This window comes from Manis javanica, chromosome 8 (assembly GCF_040802235.1).
Source record: "Manis javanica isolate MJ-LG chromosome 8, MJ_LKY, whole genome shotgun sequence".
NCBI classification, from domain to species: domain Eukaryota; kingdom Metazoa; phylum Chordata; class Mammalia; order Pholidota; family Manidae; genus Manis; species Manis javanica.
Window position 1 is genome coordinate 10,925,651 of NC_133163.1, and position 22,230 is coordinate 10,947,880.

The window sequence follows — 22,230 nt, forward strand, 5'->3', positions numbered from 1 at the left end:
TAGATCATATACTAGGCCACAAAAAGAACCTCAGTAAATTCAAAAAGATTAAAGTTGTACCAATCAGCTTCTCAGATCACAAAGGTATGAAGCTAGAAATAAATTGTGCAAAAAAAAAATAGCCCACAAACACATGGAGGCTTAACAACATGATCCTAAATACTCAATGGATCAATGATCAAACAAAAAACAGAGATCAAGCAATATATGGATACAAATGACAACAGTAATTCAACACCACAAAATCTGTGGGACGCAGTGAAGGCTTTGCTATGAGGGAAGTATACTGCAATACAGGCCTACCTCAAGAAAGAGGAACAATTCCATATGAACAGTCAAAACTCACAATTAATGAAACTAGGAAAAGAAGAACAAATGAGGCACAAAGTCAGGAGAAGGAGGGACATAATAAATATTAGAGCAGAAATAAACAAAATTGAGAAGAATAAAACAATAGAAAGGATCAATGAAAGTAGGAGCTGCTTCTTTGAGAAAATAAACAAAATAGATAAACACCTAGCCAGACTTATCAAGAAAAAAAGAGAGTCTACACACATAAAGAGCATCAGAAATGAGAAACAAAAAATCACTACAGACACCACAGAAATACAAAGAATTATTAGAGAATATTATGAAAAATTATATGCTAACAAACTGGATAACCTAGAAGAAATGGACAACTTTCTAGAAAAACACAAACTTCCAAAGCTGACACAAGAAGAAACAGAAAATCTGAACAGACCAGTTACCAGCAAAGAAATTGAATTGGTAATCAAAAAACTACCTGAGAATAAAACCCTGGACCAGATGACTTCACTGGTGAATTTTATCAAACCCTTAGAGAAGACCTAATACCCATCCTCCTTAAAGTTTTCCAAAAAGTAGAAGAGGAGGGAATACTTCCAAGCTCATTCTATGAGGCCAGCATCACTCTAATACCACCAAAATCAAGCAAAGACACCACAAAAAAAGAAAATTAAAGAACAATATCCCTGTTGAACATACATGCAAAAATACTCAACAAAATATTAACAAATTGAATTCAAAAATACTCAACAAAATATTAACAAATTGAATTCAAAAATACATCAAAAAGATCATCCATCAAGATCAAGTAGGATTTATTCCAGGAATGCAAGGATGGTACAACATTCGAAAATCCATCAACTTCATACACCACATTAACAAAAAGGACAAAACCACATCATCATCTCCATGGATGCTGAAAAAGCGTTCAACAAAATTCAACATCCATTCATGAGAAAAACTCTCAACAAAATGGGTATAGAGAGCAAGTACCTCAACATAAGAAAGGCCATATATGACAAACCCACAGCCAACATCATACTTAACAGCAAGAAGCTGAATACTTTTCCTTTAAGATTGGGAACAAGACAAGGATGCCCACTCTCCCCATTTTAATTCAACATAGTTCTGGAGGTCCTAGCCACAGCAATCAGACAACACAAAGAAATAAAAGGCTTCCAGATTGGTAAGGAAGAAGTTAAACTGTCACTGTTTGCAGACGACATGATATTGTACATTAAAAACCCTAAAGAATCCACCCCAAAACTACAAGAACTAATAATTGATTTCAGCAAAGTTGCAGGATACAAACTCAACACACAGAAGTCTGTTGCATTCCTATGTACTAATGATGAACTTGCAGAAAGAGAAATCGTGAAAAGGTTTCCATTCACAATTGAATCAAAAAGAATAAAATACCTAGGAATAAACCTAACTGAGGAAGTGAAAGACCTATACCGTGAAAACTACAAGACACTCATGAGAGAAATTAAAGAAGATACCAATAAATGGAAATACATCCCATGCTCATGGATAGGAAGAATTAATATTTTTTAAATGGCCACCCTGCCTAAAGCAATCTACAGATTCATTGCAATTCCTATCAAAATACCAACAGCATTCTTCAACAAGCTAGAGCAAATAGTTCTAAAATTCATAAGGAACCACAAAAGACCTAGAATAGCCAAGCAATCCTGAGAAAGAAGAATAAAGCTGGGGGCATTATGCTTCCCAACTTCAAGCTCTACTACAAAGCCACAGTAATCAAGACAATTTGGTACTGGCACAAGAACAGACCCATAGACCAATGGAACAGAATAGACAGTGCAGGTAGTAACCCAAGCATATATGGTCAATTAATATATGATAAAGGAGCCGCCATGGATATGAAATGGAGAAATGACAGCCTTTTCAACAATTGGTGTTGGCAAAACTGGACAGCTACATGCAAGAGAATGAAGCTGGATTATTGTCTAACCCCATACACAAAAGTAAACTCAAAATGGATCAAAGGTCTGAATGTAAGTCATGAAACTATAAAACTCTTGGAAGACAACATAGGCAAAAATCTCCTGAATATAAACATGAGCAACTTTTTCCTGAACGCATCTCCTCAAGCAAGGGAAACAAAAGTGAAAATGAGCAAATGGGACTACATCAAGCTGAAAACCTTCTGTACAGCAAAGGACATCATCAGTAGAACAAAAAGGCATCCTACAGTATGGGAGAATATATTTGTAAATGACATATCTCACAAGGGGTTAACATCCAAAATATATAAAGAACTCACATGCCTCAACAACCAAAAGCAAATAACCCAATTTAAAAAGATGAGTGGAAGATATGAGCAGACAATTCTCCAAAGAAGAAATTCAGATAGCTAACAGGCACATGAAATGATGTTCCACATCACTAATCATCAGGGAAATGCAAATCAAAACCACAATGAGATATCACCTCACACCAGCTAGAATGGCCAGCATCGAAAAGAGTAGGAACAACAAATGCTGGTGAGGCTGTGGAGAAAGGGGAACCCTCCTACACTGCTGGTGGGAATGTAAACTAGTTCAACCATTGTGGAAAGCAATACGGAGGTTCCTCAAAAACTAAAAAAGAGATACCATTTGACCCAGGAATTCCTCTCTTAGGAATTTATCCAAAGAAAGCAAGATCTCAGATTCAAAAATACATATGCGTCCTTATGTTTATCGCAGCACTATTTACAATAGCCAAGATATGGAAGTAACCTAAGTGTCCATCAGTAGATGAATGGGTAAAGAAGAGGTGGTACATATACACAATGGAATACTATTCAGCCATGAGAAGAAAACAAATCCTATCATTTGCAACAACATGGATGGAGCTAGAGGGTATTATACTTAGTGAAATAAGCCAGGTGGAGAAAAACAAGTACCAAACAATTTCCCTCACTTGTAGAGTATAACAACAAAGTAAAACTGAAAGAACAAAACAGCAGCAGACTCACAGACTCCAAGAAGGGACTAGTGGTTACCAAAGGGGAGGGAAGGAGAAGGGGATTGAGAGTATTATGATTGGTACACATGGTGTGGGGAGGTTATGGGGAAGATAGTGTAGCACAGAGAAGACAAGTAGTGTGACTCTGTGGCATCTTAATACACTGATAGACAGTGACTTCAATGGGGTGTGGGTGGGGACTTGATAATATGGGTTAATGTAGTAACCACAATGTTTTTCATGTGAAACTTTCATAAACTGTATAACAATGATACCTTAATAAAAACAATACAAAATTAATACATAAGAAATCAATAGGAAATTTTTAAAGGTTGAAAGGAAATGAATGTAAAATATATGCCCCACAAACAGTAAGCAAAAGCAGGCTGGAGTCAGGTTAGTAATATCAGATAAACAGATTTCAAAACAAAACATATTAACAAAGATAAATAATATGCTTCTTAATGATAAAATATATGACTCAACAGGAAAACATAACAATTATAAATGAGTATGACCCCAAAAATAGAGCTTCAAAACACATGAAGCAAAAAATTGACAGATTTAGAAGGAAAAATAGGCAATTACATAATCATAGTTAAGGTCTGACATATGTTTGTCATCAGTAACTGATAGAAAAACTAGACCAAAAAAACAGCAAGAACATAGAGGATTTGAACACATCACTTAGCAATTGTAGAACATACATTCTTTTTAAGTGAACATGGAATGTTTGTAAGTATAGACCATATTTTTGACCATAAAACAAGTCTCAATTAATGCCAACAGACTGAAATCATATAGATTATATCCTCTGACAAAAACGGAATTAAGTTAAAAATTGAAAGTAATAAAGACAACCAGAAAAAATTCCAAGTATTTGAAAATTAAACAACACACTTCTGAAGAAACTTTGGGCCAAAGAAAAGATTACAAGATAAATTAGAGAATATTTTGAACTATAATGAAAATATAATGAACAATAATGAAAATATAACCTATCAAAATTTGTGGAGAACAGCTACCGCAGGGCTTACAAGGAAATGTATGGCTTTAAGTGCCTATATTATAAAAGCAGAAAGGTCTCAATTCAATAATACCAGCTTTAACTCTAAGAAACTAGAAAAAGAAGAGCAAATTAAACCCAGAGCAAACCAAAAGGAGGAAACTGTATACGTAAGTGCAGAAATAATAAAACAGAAAAACAATAGAGAAAATGCTGGCTCTTGGAGAAGATCAATAGAACTGATAAACCTCTAACCAGACAGGTCAAGAAAAAGAGAAATATAAACTGCCAGTATCAGAAATAAAAGAAGGCTATAACAACAGTTTCTACAGATATAAAAATGATGATAAGGGATTATTACAAACAGCTTTATTCCAATAAGTGAATAAGTAGACATTTAAAAAAATTTTTTAAAAACAAAAGCATGATCAGCTCTATATCAATTATATTGAATTTAAAATTTTAAATCTTCCCACAACAAAAGAAAAGAACAACCTTTAGGCCTCAATGGCTTCAATGGTAAATTTATACAAAATTTAAGGAAAAATTAGTAGCAAATCTATATAAGCTCTTTCAGAAAACAGAAAAGGGGAACACTTCCCAAATCCTTTATGAGACCAGTTTTACTCTGAATCTAAATCTAGACAAAGATACCACAAGAGAACTATAGACCAATAACTCTCAGGAACATGGATAGAAAAATCCTTAGCAAATTATTAATGAATGGAAAATAACAGTATTTTTAAAGGATATACATTAGGACCAAATGTAGTTTATTTCAGGAATGCAAGGTTGGTTTCACATTACAAAAGGCTTAAAGATTTCTACCTAAGACCAAAAACAAGTCAATAATCTCCACTCACATCACTATAACTCATATTGTCCTAGAGGTCCTAGTCAATGTAATTAGGCATTAAAATAAAAGTCATAAAGATTGAAAAGGTAAATGTAAAACTTTTTTATTCACAGATGACATGATGGTATGTGATGAAAACACTTAAGAAACCAAAAAAAAAACCACTAGACTAATATGTGAGCATTGCAGGAGCACAGGATATAAAATCAACATACAAATATAAATTGTACTTAAGTATACTAACACCAAAAAATTAGAAAATTAAATTTGGAAAACAACTCCATTCACAAAAATGGTTAGAAATAAATTTAATGAATGATCTGACAACTACAATACAAAGGGAAATTGAAACAACATATAAATAAATGTACATATACATCACTGGAAAACTCAGTGTTGTTAAAATAGTAATCCTCCCCAGTATATCTATAGGCCAAAACCCAAATAAGCCTCTGTTGAAAAAAATAACACATTGATGTTTAAACTTACATAGAAAGCAAAGGACCTAAAACAGCTAAAAAAATTTTGAAAAATAAGAACAAAGTTGGAGGACTTATACTACCTGATTTCAAGGCTTGCTATAAACTTACAGTAATAAAGATGGTATGTCACTGCCAAAGGGATAGACATATAAATGAATAAACAGAACAGAGTCTAGAGATAGACCCAAACATATATGGTTGGTTGATTTTCACCAAAGGTACCAAGATAACTGAATAGAGAACAAGGTAGTTTTTACAACAAATGGTTCTGGAACAATAGAATAAGGTATATGGAAATAATGAATCTCAAGGCTTACCTCATACCATGCATAAAGATTGACTCGAAAATGTTCAAAGACCTTTTCTGAGATTAAACTATTATATTTCTAGAAGAAAACACTGGAGAAAATCTTTCTGTCATTAGGTGAAGCAAAGATTTCTTAAACAGGATACTAAACACACAAATGGTAAGAGAAAAAAATTACTAAATGGACTTCATGATTTAAAATTTTCACTTCTCAAGAGTCATAGTTAAGGAAACACAAGGCAAGCCACAGACTGGAAATAAAGTGTTTCAAAACAAAGAGCTGTATTCAGAACATAAAAAGAACTCTTAAACTCAATAAAAAGACCAAAAATCTTATTAAAAAGGGACAAAAGATTAGAACAGACATTTTTCAAAAGAAGATATACAATTGGCTAGTAAGCACATGAAAAGATGTTCAACATCATTAGTCCTCAGAGAAATGCTAATTAAAACCAAATGAGATACCACTACATACACAACCACTAGAATGACTAAAGTTCAAAAGACTGTCAAAGCAAGTGTTGGTGAACATGTAATGTGAGGCAACTGGAATTCTCTCCCACAATGTTGGTGGGACTTCAAAATGTTACAGCCACTTTGAAAAACAATATGGCAATATCTTTTAACATTAAATATTCGTTTACCATACTATCAAGCAATTCTCCTCCTGGTTTCCCCCTAAAGAAATAAAAGCATATGTCCCCATGAAAACAAGTATGCAAATACTTTAGCAACGTTATTAATAATGGTGAAAAACTAAAAACAACCCAAACAATATACATACCATAGGATACTACAGAGCTATAAAAAGGGACAAAGTATTAATAAATCTCAAAACCATTATGCTAAATTTTAAAACATTAAATTTCAACATTAAAAGAAATCAAATAGAGAAGACTATGTACTGAGTTATCTCATTATATGAAATTCTAGAAAAGGCAACATGATAGTGACAGAAAGCAGGTCCATTCCTGCCTGGGACCAGGGGTAGAGGAAGGGGCTGAAGAGTAGGGGTGCACAATTTATCTAAATAGTTTCAATTTTTTATTTATATTTGACATTTCAAATTAAGGCTTAAATAAACATTTTTCTATATATACATGGAATCACCACGAATAAGCTAGTTCACTTATGAACCAATAAAAGTATATCATAGGGGTGACTCTTAAAAAACTCAAAAAAGATTTTAAAAACATCCAATAAAAAGTGATCCATGCAGAAGATAAGAAAAAAAGAGCCAACATACATACATAATAGGGACTGCAAAGATTGCCAAACAGTAGTACAAAACAAATATTAAAACTACAGTTCTGGAACACTTTCCTAAAATTAATAAATAAATCTTGAAATTACATATTGAAAAGATATACCACAATCATTTCACCATGGCCACCACTAACTTAAATTATAGTTAAAACTATTTTGAAGGAAAATAACAAGTCATCTGGGCAACCAGTCAAAAGGCTAAGTCACTAATAATGGAAAGAAAACAAGACAATCACCAGACTTTTTTGACAATTCTCAATGCCCAAAGAAAATGGTATAACAAATTTAAGGTACTCAAGGAAGGGAAACAAATCAAGGATTTTAAATCAACCCAAACTAACCTTCAAATACAAAGCTGCAGGCAAACTACCATAAACTTGTCAAAATTCAGGGTACATTGATCCTGTAAGCACTTCCTAAAGAACCTATTAGAAAAGGACACTCAAACAACCAAAAAGAGTAATATTAGAATTAGTGGTCTTAAATATAAATACACCTGTAGAACAAAGCTAAACCATGGTTATTAAGGAAAGAATATAGATACAGAAGATATAGTGTAAATTATCAAAAATTGGAATGGGAAAATAAAGAGTGCATATGGTTATCACTGTCTAATAGATATTAATTGGAAATAAAAGGATATTACTTTAGGTCAGATACTGGAATACAAAAAGCAAGGGAGAAGAAAAGATTACAAGCTAATTTCAATATTGTTCACTATAGGGAAACAATAAGACCAAAATAAAGGGGACTAAAGGTATGTAAAGATATTAGTATAAACTTAACCAATGGGACAAACATAAAAACCACTGCACAGTGAAAATGTAGATACAAAAGACATAAAAATAAAACAATATGATAGGACTGAGGTCAAACATATTAATCATATCAGTTGATGTAAATGGGCTTAACTCACCTATTGAAAGAAAAGGATTTTCAGATTGGATAATAAAGCAAAATCCAACACTATGCAGAATACAAGAGACATACCTAAAACAAAGAGATTCAAAAGAGTTAAAAATAAAAGGATGGAGAAAGATGTATCAGGCAAATAAAAGAAAACATGGGTCATAATCTTGATATCTGACAAGGTGGGACTAAAACCAAAAGCATTAAAATATATAACAAAGGACAATTTATAATGCTTAAGGCTAAAATTCATAATGAAGATATTTCACTTAATATTTATGTACCCAATAACACAGCAATAACCTGCATTAAGCAGCAACCTACAGGAAATACAAGGAGAAACAGAGATACACTAATAACAGGATTTTTGACATACCTATCACAATCCAAGACCAAGCGGACTAAAAATTAATAAAGTATGGAAGACCTAAACAACATAAATAAGGTAGATCTTGCAGCTCTAAATCAAACTCTGAACCTCAATAAGAGATTACAACTTGTTTTCAAGTACACATGAAACATTCATAAAACTGACCAAATCTTAGGCCACAGAGGAAACGTCAGTAAGTTCCAAATAGAAATAATGTAAATATCATCTTCAGCCTATAATACAATAAAGACAGAAATCTCTAACAAAATAAAAAAACAAGACATCCTTCCACATGGAAATTTACAAGCACACTTTTAAATAATTCTTGGAACAACGGCAAAACACAAAATCAAATTACAGAATTTCTTGAAAATAATAAAAACCTTACATTATCAGAATCTGTAGGGTACAGCTAAAGGAAGTGTCCAAGAAAATTATTTTGCATGAAATACCCACATCAAAAATATTAACATAAACAAATACTCAACTCAAAAACCTAGAAAACCAAAATGTAACAAAGTCAGAAATAGGGAGAGTTTATAATAAAAGCAGAACTTAATTTAGGAAAAAAAAACAGTAGAATTAATACATAAATCCAAAAACTCATTCCTTAGAAATCAACAATAGACAAACCCCTAACTAATTCAATCAAGAAGAAAGGAGGTGAGGGTAAGGGGAGAAAACAATACAGGGCATTAAATAAACAACATTAGAAATAAATAACAAGGAGAAAAACATCAAAGTAGAAGAAATTTTTAAATTTCTAGAAGACTCTTTTCCATAATTCTATGCAAGTTTGAAAACTTAAATGCAATGAATAATTTTTTAGAGAAACAAAACTTACCAAAATTGACCCCAGTAGAAAGTCTAAATAGAACAAAGGTCACAGAAGAAATAGAAAAAGTTAAAGAGTTCCACTACAAAAAGCACCACGCCAGATGGTTTCACAAAGGAACCGTAACAAACTTTCAAAGATCAGATAACCTCAGTGTTACTTTGTAATCATTCCAGAACACATAGAAAAAAAGAGGAAAACTTCCAAACTCACTTTATGTAGTGAGTATAACATTGTGCCTAGATCCTGACGAGAATAGGCACGGCCCCCACCCCACCTCACCCCACCCGCACAAAAGAGAAACTATGGACCAATCTAACTTGTGAATATCAATGTAAAAATTATTAAATAACATGACAAAATCCAATCTGGCATATTAATAAACTTAAGAGAAGTCATTTGATCATGATAGATACAGGAAATGAACTTGACAAAATTCAACACCAGTCAGGTTTTTTTCAAACCTCAGTAAAATAGGAATTGATGGATACTTCCTTAGTGTATTAACAATCAATATAGAGATTTCCCTACTAAAATTTAAAACAAGACAAGAATACTCTACATGTTATATTTAACATTATATATGTGTTGGAGATACTCACCACTGCAATAAGAAAAGAGAAAACAACTAGAAATATAAGAATTGGATAGAAAAGATAGGATGAAACTATTTTCTATTTGCAAATTCTATAATTATTTCAAAAACCCAAAGAATAGATGAAAAATCCACTATCAAAAGAAAATAATTTAGTAAAGTAAGGTTATAAAATTAGCACACAAAAATCAATAGCTTTCATGTATAAAAAATAAAAAGATGGAAGAAAAGACAGAACCTAATTATGATAGAAAAAAAGATGAAAAAAAATTCTAAGCATAAGCTTAGCAAGAAATTCCAAAAGCACCCCTAGAAAGGCACAAAAAGACTTGAACAAATGGAAAGCTATACCATGTTCTTAGCAAGATTAAATATTAGTTTTCCCTAAGTTATTTTCTAAGTTTAATGTGATACTCATAAAAATACCATCAGGCTTTTGTCGATAGTTAAATAGCTTGATTATAAAATTTGGAAAAACAAAGAAGAATAGCCAGAAAACTCTTGAAAATAAGAACAATTGTTGAGTTGGGGAGGGATATTCTAATAAAATTCTCTACAAAAACATTGCCTCCAGTTAAAAAAAAGAAATGAAAGAAATGAAGGAAAGAAAAAGATTAACAATGGTCAGTCACAAGGACCAAAAAATTGGCTCTTTAGGACTAAGTCATGCCAAGTTCATTTCAATTTTCTAATTTTTAGGGATCTAGTAAGAGTATCAAAGGAAAGTTGAAAATACAGTATACATCTCAGCAAAATATGATTCCCTTAGGTATTCAACTGTGAGCTCATCTAGAACCTATTACAGAGCCCAACACATGACTTATACCTAATAAATATTTGTTGAATAAGTTGTTGAAATATGGTTTGGGTGATAGTACAAAAGAAGAGAAAAACAAGACAGAAATGGAACATATGGAGTGAAAGAAGTTAAAATTTTTAAAGAAAATAGTTGTGCTTTCCGCACTACAGAAAACGAGCTTATTGATAACTACATTTTTGCTTAAGGTACATTTTGACTCAATAAACATTTCATTTCTAGGTCAATATATGTGTTCATTTATGAAGAACTACCCATTATCTTTTCAGAATATAAGAAATAAATGCATGTGAATTCCCAACATAACAATACTGCAAAATGAAAATCCCAACTTAAAACCTATTTATTGGTCAAATAATCAATACATAAAACTTGAACAGAGTAGTAAGAATCCACATCAAACTATAGCATGAAGAGTCCCTGACTTCAGATGTATTGTCAGTTTATCTTAAGAAAAACAGTTGGTTGTGTGCTAAGACTATCTACCTATTACAAATCGTAATTATTATGCTAAATATAATGATAAAAAAATTTAACTAATGGATGGTAGGGATATAAATCGGTGCAGCCACTGTGGAAAGCAGTATGGAGTTTCCTCAAAAAACTAGAAATAGAAATGTCATTTGATCCAGTAACTCCATTTCTAGGAATTTATCCAAAGAAATCAGATCCCAGATTCAAAAAGACATATGCACCACTATGTTTATCACAGCACTATTTACAATAGCCAAGATATGGAAGCAACTTAAGTGTCCATCAGTAGATGAATGGATAAAGATGTGGTACATATCCACAATGGAATATTAGCCAGCCATAAAATGAAAAGAAATCCTGCCATTTGCAACAACATGGATGGAACTAGAGGGTACTATGCTCAGTGAAATAAGCCAGGCAGAGAAAGACAAGTACCAAATGATTTCCCTCATTTGTGGAGTATAAAAACAAAACAAAACAGAAGGAACAGAATAGCAGTGGACTCAAAGACTCCAAGAAGGGACCAGTGGTTACCAAAGGGGGAGGAGTTGAGGAGGGTGGGCGGGGAGGGAAAAGGGGATTAAGGGGCACTTAATCCCAATCATAATACAGGTTGGTCATGAGGATGGGAGTACAGCACAGAGAAGACAACTAATGACTCTATAATATCTTACTAAGTGACACACAGTGACCACACTGGAGGGGATGAAGACTTGATAATACAGGTGAAAGTTGAACCACAGTGTTGTGTATTTGAAACCAACATAAGACTGTATATCAGAGATACTTTAATAAATAAATAAAAATAAAAAATACATAAAAATAATTTTAACTAATGAGAAAGAACAAAAACCATATGAACGCTCAGGAAAGTGTAACTCATATAAATACTATAAAAAATTGATTAACATTCTAAGTACTTTTGACAAGTATATTTTCATTTACCTGTAAACCCACTTGGAAAGCATGTAGTCTGTACAATGTTCATATTGTACAGAATGCAGAACTTCATCATATTAACGAAAATGTGAAATCTTCAAGTTAATGATATCCAAATACTTGGTTATGCAATCCTTCTTTATAAAAGACATTTAATTCACCTTCGATCATTTTTACTTATTCAAGAAACAGTTTAGTGCAAACACTGTGCACTGGACAATGGTGTCTGCACCCTGGGGACACAGAGATGAACAAAACACAGTCTATACCCAAAGTAAATGTGGGCAAGTCCCAAGAATACTAATTATTGCAATACAGTGTGAGCATGTGAGTGGGGCACACAGGGAAAGACTGGCCATCAGGCAGGCCTTCCAAGCTAAATATTTACCAATAGAAAGGCAAAGAAGAGGGCCACAGAGGCAAAGAAGGCATTTCAAGCAAAAAGAACATAGTGCATCGGAGGAAATGAAAAAAATAATCCCACGTAACTAGGTCAAGGAGTTTGGACAGCAATTTAGTTGCATGGGTAAGAATCAATAGGGCTTGTTGATTTGTTGAATAGAATTATAGCAAGTAGAAGAAGTTTAAGAAAACTCCCAGTTTTTTGACTTGGATGAATGGGTAGATGGTGGTATAATTCGTTGAAATGAGTAATATAAAAAAGAAGTACAAGTTTGGGACAGAAGACAATGGATTTGAGTTTGAGATGCTTATAGGATGCCTGGATGAAGACAGGCTTGTAATTCAAGAGACATGTTTGGAGGGTATCATCCACATAGAGTGGTAACTGATGACATGACAGTGAATGAGATGAAGAGTTTATGGGATTTAAAAAAAAAAAGAACTAATGACAGAATCCTATTTTTAAAGGACAGTTGGAAGAATATACCAATAAGGAAAAAATCTGAGTAGGAACAACCAGAAAAGAAGAAGAAAAGGAGAGTTTAAATAAGGAATGTGAAAACTAGTGTCAAATGAAGCAGAGAAATCATGTAAGACAAGAATGAAAAAGCATCTGCTCTTTTTGCTACCACAAATAAGGTCAATAGCCATACTCTAATATTCACATAAATGAATAAAACTAGAGCCTCCTCTGTAAGAAATTAGCAATGTTGTGCAAAGATTTCTAAAGGACTATAGGTGGAAGTGCTATTTTTAAAAGTACTTTTCTATTTTAGTAATACTACCATATAATGTACACAAAAATTTATTTTAAAAACTATCTATTGATTTCTCCAAGCATGCCCTTAAATGTGCATGGGAAAGAGGCGAATTCAACTTCAAATCATAGTGCAAATACCTATACTCTTAAAAGTGTTTGTTTTTGATGTAATCAAGAAAGATTTTTAGTTACTGAGATGTTAAATAGGATAAGTACATTAAAAATAGCATACATTCACATTTCTATCATTAGCTATTTTGAGCTTATGTCAGCGGGTTAATCTCCAAATTCAACAAACATTTTGATGGATATTTATATAAGTGATTTATGTTTACCAGCTGCTACACTGTCACCAAATTACAAAAGGTGATGGATAGGCAATTCATGCCTTAGAAATGTTCTGTTTGGCGATTACCCAGTGCCTTGCTAGATATACCAAGTCAAGGAATTGCCATGCAGAAATCCCCTCCCACCCAAAATAGCTTAGGCTGACTGCTGAAGAAGAGACCTGGAGAAAAAGGGAATAAAAAATAGTCCAATAGCTCATTGTTCTATTTAAATAATATCATGATTACTTTTTTTTCTGCTACACTCTTATGGGGTTAGATCCAAATTTATAATTATCTTCATTTTAGTAGCAACCACAGATTTTACACTTGATGATGATGATACTAATAGCCAACATTTACTAACTGCTTATTATGTGCCAGGACTCTGTGCAAAGCTTTTCAAAGATCACCTTATTTAATCTTCACAACAACTATGACTATCCCCATCTTACATATAATGCAGTTGAGGCTTAGAGAGGTTGAGTTAACTTGTCCAAGGTCACAGAGATTTCAGGAAGCAGAATCAGGATTCATACCCAGGCAGTAGTCTGATTTTAAAATCCCAATTCTTAATTTCTGTTGCTATAAAAGCAAGCTTCTTTTGAAAGAGCACACCCAAAGAACTCCAGATTCGTCAGTTTTAACCCTTAGAAGACAAAGAAAGCTGGGGGTGGAGAGGAGGCAGGAGAATTGGACTCCTCATTAGAATCCCAAATAAAAGAACTATAAATTGTTATTTTTCATTCCAGATTCTATATCAGGTGCATAAACATTTTCACTAAAGTGAACTTCGACTGTAAGAAAAAAAAGCATTTGGAGGAAGAAAAAAACTTAACTCTTTTGCAATCGCCTGAGAAATTGCTAGGAAGCTTTCACCTTCTGTTATGATGTCCTGCATATCGTGCAGGAAATAGACTAAATATATAAAAACAGGCTCCAAACCATATCTTAGCTAAAACTAGTCTCTTTTTCATCATTATTACTTATTTCATTAAGGAAAATATCACTACCTAAAAATATAATCATTTCTCACATACCTGCCATACATGTCATTTCAAAGGTAAGACATGTAATGTTTGGGTCGAAATACAAGTACTTCCTCTTGCTGGTTCAACCAAACTATGTACACTTCCTGTACCAGTGAAACCTTAACTACATCAAGACCCCTCAGGAAGAATAATGATAGAAATAATATTTTGACATTATATTAAACCTAATTCTCCCCTTGGGTCCTTAAGTAAGTGGTACTGTACAAACTCCTGCATGCAGAGTACACATGAACTCTTGTTCTCTGTCATTCTGGTGGTCTTCACATCCAGTAGAAGAGAAAATCTCATGGCCTTCTCTTCTCCTTCTCCTTCCCTCTAGCCATTCTCCTACCAAGTCCAAGGGTAAAATACGATAGATCTGCAACTTCTCTTGATTAAAAAGTATTCACCCTTCCTGAACATTAACTATGCAACATTTCGTGTGTTCACTATTTTCAGGCATACAACATGCCCTAGAATGTCAACTCATTCATGTTAGTGCATATAAGAGAGAAAGAAAAGAGATTCTTAACTTCCCTTCACTCTAAATAAAGACACCCCAAAACACCCAAAGCATCCTTATCCTTTCCACCTTCCGTTTACCTCCTTTGCCCTCCAAAATGCTTAGGACTAAACAAAGATAGCTGCTATTACTATTCCTGACTTCATAGATGGAAACTCTGAGGCACAAAACTATTAAGTTAATTGCCCAGTGTCTCACAGTTTATCAGAAGAGCAAGCAAAACTCAAATCTACATGTTCTAGCTTCAAATATAGTGTCCTTTCCATGGTCTGCAGATGGAGGAAAAAAGTCTGTTTTAGACTTTTTTAGACTTATAGAATTGCTTACAAACAATTCTAAAATAGCTCCTTAACTACCCACTACTTGCACTGTACAACCAAGTCCACATGTGGATTTTATTCATCTTGACATGAACTGCCCAAGAAGAGACAAGACAAAGCATCCAGTGCTTCTCAAAATATAACAAGGAAGGGAAAACACAGGAAGAGGACAATAACACTAACAGACTTTAACCTGCAATTACTTATGTAATACGTAACTATAAAATCAAATGACAGGTGGTGGGGGTTTTTTTAACAATAATATTATAATAACACCTTCAAGGGTGTGATATCCTCAAGTGGGAAGTTCTATACTGATTCCAATTATGTTACCTTTACCTAAAATATATTGCATTTAATTTTTCAAAACCCACTATAGAAGTAAAATTAATCTTTGAGGTTTAGATTTAACTTCTGAAAACAGGCAAAAATATCACAAAAGAACTTCCTATTTAGAAGAGATGGACTGTGAAGTGGGAAATAACTGTCAATATCATACCATCATTTACTGAGTACTTACTATGTGCTAGGCTCACTACTGAACCTTTTGTGTGTGTATTCTCCCATTTATAATTACAACAACCCTATCAGCATTATTACCCTAGGTTTACAGATGAGGAAATAAAGTTCAGAGAACTCAGTTATCTTGCCCAAGGTCAATCAGAGTAAACCTTGACCACGTAAATGGCAGAATTAGGATTCAAACCCAGGTGTTCTAGACTTTTTTAAAAAATGATGAAGAGGTACGCGTACTGAATGGTAGGTGGCCCCAGACATCTCTAATGAACCTTCAGTCTGAGAATTCTGAGTCAGTTCATTTACTCTATCTAGCAAATAAGTGACATTCTGCAAGTTTTCACATACAAAATATGCTCCAAAATAACAAGACTACTATTTTGGTTTTCCTCACAAAATGGCTTTAATAAAACCATTCCAAAGAATTACAAAGACTTTTAAGTAGCATTATCAACATAACTGTGTACTGTTTAAAAAGAAACAAAAGAGTCATTAGGTGCGTTAGTTCTGGTATGTTTGCTAAAAATTCAAACTCAGTGCTTAATGAAAACATCTTTTATTTACAAGCAGAAGTTTAAGTTCCTGAATCTCTCAAATGCACTCGGGGAAAGGTTTCGCATTCATCAACGTACCAAGTACATAAGGAAGGCCTACTAATGCGCACTGCAAATAAGAGAGCCTAGAGAGAGCAAATTACAAACTTCCTCTGTCCACAAGGAGTTAGCAGGTTGTTTCCCACCAAACACGCTGTCAGTCATTACTGGGACATCTAAAATCCTCCGACTATTTGTTAATAGTCTGTGGGAGCTGCCCTACAAAGAAAACCTCTTTAGAAAATCAATTAAATCAATTAGATCATTTTCCCAGAGCCTTCTTCAGTTTCTTGCAAGCGGCAACTCTCGCTTTAACCCAGAGCTGCGGTTAGTTTTAGCATTAGTGTTGGTATTCCCAAACTGATTTTTCTCACACTGCATCCAGAATCCTACCTAGCTCCCAGCTCCCTCCCCCTCCTCTCCCTTCTCGCCTCTCCAACCCTAAGTGGAAACTGCGGACTCAAACTCCCCTATGGCTCCAGCACCGAGAACTGGGCATGCTCACCAGGCCAGGCAGGCTTTGGTTGCATTGACAGTTCCCCGCCCCTGATTTGCCGCTGCCCCCCTTCCCCCATTCCAACAAGAGACACTGAAATGTTTATCTGAAAGATACGAGGCCTCTTTTTCCCGAGGATGACCCCATTTAAATTTCATTTCGCAGGGTCTTTCAGTCTTGCGAAATCCCACCACATGCCCGAGGAAGACCGCATTATTTTTCAGCACCGGGGACAGCGCCGCGTTGCCATTAACGCCCACCCTCCCCCACCTTCTCTTCCACCCCGCACCCCCACCCGCCCCAACCTCAGCCCCCACCCCCGCACCAGCACGATGCCAAGGTCTCCCGGCAGCCGCAAACGCCGCAACTGCAATAGCTCCCAGCCGGAGGCCGGGCCGGAACGCCGGGCCGGCTGCTACTTACACTGCTCCGCTTTGGTGGACATGGTGCTGTCCAGATGGAAAGGCTTTGCCCCAAAATCTGTGTCGTGTGAGCTCCCTCGCTCCGCCAGCGATGTTGCGAGGAAAAGAGCGCATACCCCCCACCCCCCACCCCCTCGCTTTCCCCCTCCCTTAGGCCCGTGTCGCTACCATTCGGACAAAACGCACATCAAATTGCAGAATTCGGTCCCGGAAGGTTAGGAAATCGCCCCCGGAGAAATGGGTGGGATTTAATAGGCGGCCAAAGGCTTCCTGTCCGTCCCCTCCTGGAGCTGCCCGCGTTGATGTGGGCGGGGAGACCGAAAGGAGAGAGCAAGCTGCGGCTCCTGGTGAAATGGGAAAATGGGCTCGACCGGGGGAGGAGTATTTCCATTCATAAGGCGCACGGAGGGGACGGGTGTTTCCCAGAGAAAAGCCTCTTAAAGTGCCGGAGTCCCCGACCATTTGGATCTCCCATTGGCGTTCTCCAGGCCTGTAAGTCCCGCTCCCGGTGCCTCAACGGGGTGACCCGAGAGGGCAGGTGCGTCCCACGCTTCGTCTCAACCACGCGGAGGAAGGAGAGGGAGGCGGATCCGGGGCGGGCTCGAGAGAGCCGGGGCCGGAGGGCGGCGAGGATGCTCCTGGGGACCGCGAGGAAGGAAATGCAGAAGTAACCCTCAGCATGGCTTCCCTGCGCTCTGCGGTCCGTACCCTCTGCCCCCACCCTCTCTGATGGGCTGTCCTGCTGCCGATTAGGATGGGAGGTCCCACTATCAGGGGGCTGGGAGAAGACTTGGGAAGTTGAGGCTAGGATAGGAAGAGATTTCCATGGATGGTGATGCCGGCAGGGCCACAGAAAAGGAAAATTAAAGACTGGAGACAGGAGGAACCCAGGTGTGCGCCCTTGCAACCACCCAGGATGGAGACAGGTACGTTAGGGAAGCCCCTCTGCTGGGAAACCAAATGAAGCCAATAGAAAAAAGCGGCTATGGAAAAGGGCATAATGTATATTAATACGAAGATACTTAAAGAATCAGAGTGAGGAGACATTCTGAGCCTGGATCTGGAGTCAGGAAGAAACAGATTTAAGACTGAGTTCTACCACTTATTCATTCTAGGACCAATCTTTTAATCTCCCTAAGCCTCAAGTTCAGCATCTGTAAAATGGGAACAATAAAACCTGCCACATCATCTAAGAGTTATTGGGCAGATCAGATAAATATAATGGATGTGAAAATTAAAGCACTGTATAATTGACAACGTTATGAACATTCTTATTTCAAATAATTTAAATAGCTTGTATAAACTGAGGAGCTATGATCAAAGTAAGTTGATTTCTCAAAAGCTATATAAACAGAACGGTAAGAATTGACCAATTATTTTTAATGCTGATTACTGTCATGACTAAATTAGTGTTTTTCCATCTCACTAAAAAAGAACACTCCTTATTTTAGGGAAAAGAATGTTGTATATGATGTGTACAGAAAACTCAAATCTTCAACAATGAAGAAAAAAATGTGAACAAATATAAAGAAAAGAGGTCCTGCGTCGCCCAAAAAAAGTCTATAAACCACAAGAAAGCTGCCCATTAAAATACACATAGTGGCAAAGCTTAATGGTATTGGCAAAAATATTCATAAAACTTTAGTGATTTGGCTCTTTAGGACATACACAGGGCTGCACTACGTCACTTCCCTGATTGACAGGTGGGTCTGGCTCATCAGGCTGATCACCCTATGCTATTGTTCATTACCAAAAACATATCTCAAAGAAAATTTCCATTCCTCAGTCAAAGATAAATGATCATGTAAAGATTGATGCTGAGAAGTTAATTCTGGGTGAAAATAAGTTGGAATCATTCTAAAAGAAAGTATGAAGATAAATCTCTGAGATAACAAACTTTTGTGTGATTAAAAGAAAGCTCAGTGATTTATTCAGAAATTTCTGGGAATCTTGAGGCTTTGAAGAGGAAAATAATAATCAGAAAAAAAAATTAAGTGGTGTCTTGGATAATCCAGAAACAAAGTATCAAAGTATGTGTTGGAAAACTACTCTCCCCTGGTCAGCTTGCCAATCCCGCTGTTCTTCAGCAACTAAACCTCCTTCCTACCACCCCATCGAGAGTATAATATGTTAAGGCGTATGGACTCAGGAGTTAGAAAGCCTGGGTTTGAATTCTCTGCGTAACCTTGAGCAAGTTACTTCTCTTATATCTCCATTTCCTCACTTGCAAAATCTTCATAATGACATAGCTACCTCAAAGGCTGTTGTCAGGATTAAATAAGTATACGTAAAGAATCTAGAACAATCCCTGGTACATTTTAAATGACATATGAAAATCTAGAATAATCCCTGACACATGTGTCTGTTTTTGTTAGCATTACTGTTCAACCCACTCAAATGCACCCATTTCATTGTTAGTTCCCACTGTTCCAAATCCTTCAAAGCCTGAAATCATCCATATAATTCATACCCTAATTATCAACTTAACCTCTTACAACTTCAACCTTCTAACATGTCCAGTGGCCTAATTCACTAACCTGGATCGTATCCATTATTCAGTTTCTCCATCCTAACGGATGGCCTGACTTACTACTTCAAAGAAATATGAATTCCCTCACCTTCCCTTCTCTTTGTCCCCACTTATCTGTGTCAATATTTCTTTTTCTTCTTCTACAGCAGAAATAGCGCATCTCAATACTGCCAATTGAAATGCCCTTTCTTCTTAATCTGTGCCTCTAAGTATAAATGTTCCCATTAATTGTCTTCTCTCTTTTCAGCATCTTGAGTCTATCTTTTCAATGGGTTGTTCCATTCTGCTCACAAACATGAATAAATTTTCGATCCTGGGAATTCTGTACCTGTCATCATACTGATAACTGATCGACATCTCTCCACCTACTGCCTCCATTTCCTCAGTATCCCACCTATTATCAACTCCTTGCTAAAACAGTTTCTTTCAGTATTCACTAAAAATTTCCTTATACCCAATTATAATTATCTTATCACCTGGTGACTAATTCCAGCCTTTCAAATATCTCCCTATTCATTTTTAAAACTCCCTCTTCCCTTAAATTCTATGCTATAATAGTCTGAACAATCCTCCCCAAACTTTTTGGTGTTTCTTTTGTTTAATGAAGTGTTTTCAACATAAAGACAAAAAATAATATCAGAAACACTAATTTTGCCACTACCCAATACCATCAGATTTTAATAGTTTGTCTCATTTGCATTATATAACTTGCTTTTTAGAAATAAAACATTTTAGATTCACTAGAAGCCCTCACAAAATGTATCATGTATCTAAATTTGTGGTTAATCAAACCCAATCTTTATGCCGCTCATTTATTCATTCAGTAAATACTTACTGAATACTTATTTTAATACAAACACTGTCCTGGGCCCTGGGAATATTGTAGCGAATAAAGAAGACACAAGCCTCTGCCTTCCTGGAGCTTATTTTCTAGTGGGGAAGATAAAAAACAAGAGACAAGCAAAATCTTAGTAAAATATATAGTACATTAAGTACTGATATTTAGATAAAAGAAAAAATAGTAAACCAGGGAAAATGATGTTGCATAGAAAACGTTGAAAAGAGGTTGGACCCCATACACAAAAGAAAACTCAAAATGGATCAAAGACTTGAATGTAAGTCATGAAACCATAAAACTCTTAGAGGACAACATAGGCAAAAATCTGAATATAGACATGAGCAACTTCTTCCTGAAGGCATCTCCTCAAGCAAGGGAAACAAAAGCAAAAATGAACACATGGAACTACATCAAACTAAAAAGCTTCAGTACAGCAAAGGACACCATCAATAGAACAAAAAGGCATCCTACAGTATGGGAGAATATATTTGTAAATGACATATCCGACAAGAGGTTAATATCCAAAATATATAAATAACTCACACACCTCAACACCCAAAAAGTAAATAATCCAATTAAAAATTGGGCAGAGGATATGAAGAGACAGTTCTCCAAAGAAGAAATTCAGATGGCCAATAAACATGAAAAGATGCTCCACTTCACTAATCATCAGGGAAATGCAAACTAAAACCACAATGAGACATCACCTCACACCAGTAAGGATGGCCAGCATCGAAAAGACTAAGAACAACAAATGCTGGCAAGGATGCAGAGAAAGGGGAACCCTCCTACACTGCTGGTGGGAATGTAAGCTAGTTCAACCATTGTGGAAAGCAATATGGAGGTTCCTCAAAAAACTAAAAATAGAAATACTGTTTAACCTGGGAATCCCACCCCTTTGAATTTACCCAAAGAATTCAAGTTCTCAGATTCAAAAAGACATATGCACCCCTATGTTTATCGCAGCACTATTTACAATAGCCAAGAAATGGAAGCAATCTAAGTGTCCAGTAGATGAATGGATAAAGAAGATGTGGTACATATACACAATGGAATACTATTCAGCTATAAGACAGAAACAAATCCTACCATTTGCAACAACATGAATGGAGCTGGAGGACATTATGCTCAGTGAAATAAGCCAGGCAGAGAAAGACAAGTGCCAAATGATTTCCCTCATTTGTGTAATATAACAAAAAAGCAAAACTGAAGGAACAAAACAGCAGCAGACTCACAGACTCCAAGAAGGGACTAGCAGTTACCAAAAGAGAGGGGTGTGGGAGGGTGAGTGGGGAGGGAGGGAGAAGGGGATTGAGGGGTATTATGTTTAGTACA

General features: G+C 35.7%; 1 protein-coding gene across 9 annotated transcripts in view; it reads right to left on the minus strand.

Annotated features, from left to right (window-relative positions):
- UNC79 (unc-79 homolog, NALCN channel complex subunit) overlaps positions 1-18,214 on the minus strand; it is a 238,393-nt gene extending 220,179 nt beyond the window's left edge. For 8 of the 9 annotated variants that reach the window (XR_012133711.1, XM_073241935.1, XM_073241932.1 and 5 more), the window contains exon 1: positions 17,529-17,635. Coding sequence is in view for 7 of the 9 variants with exons in the window: in XM_073241935.1 (XP_073098036.1) it covers positions 17,529-17,550 (22 nt within the window). In the remaining 2 variants the exon portion in view is untranslated. Of the gene's footprint in view, positions 1-17,528; positions 17,636-17,713 lie in introns of those variants that run through there. The other variant, XM_073241936.1, reaches the window with a different exon arrangement.
- Between the last annotated feature and the right edge of the window lie 4,016 nt (positions 18,215-22,230).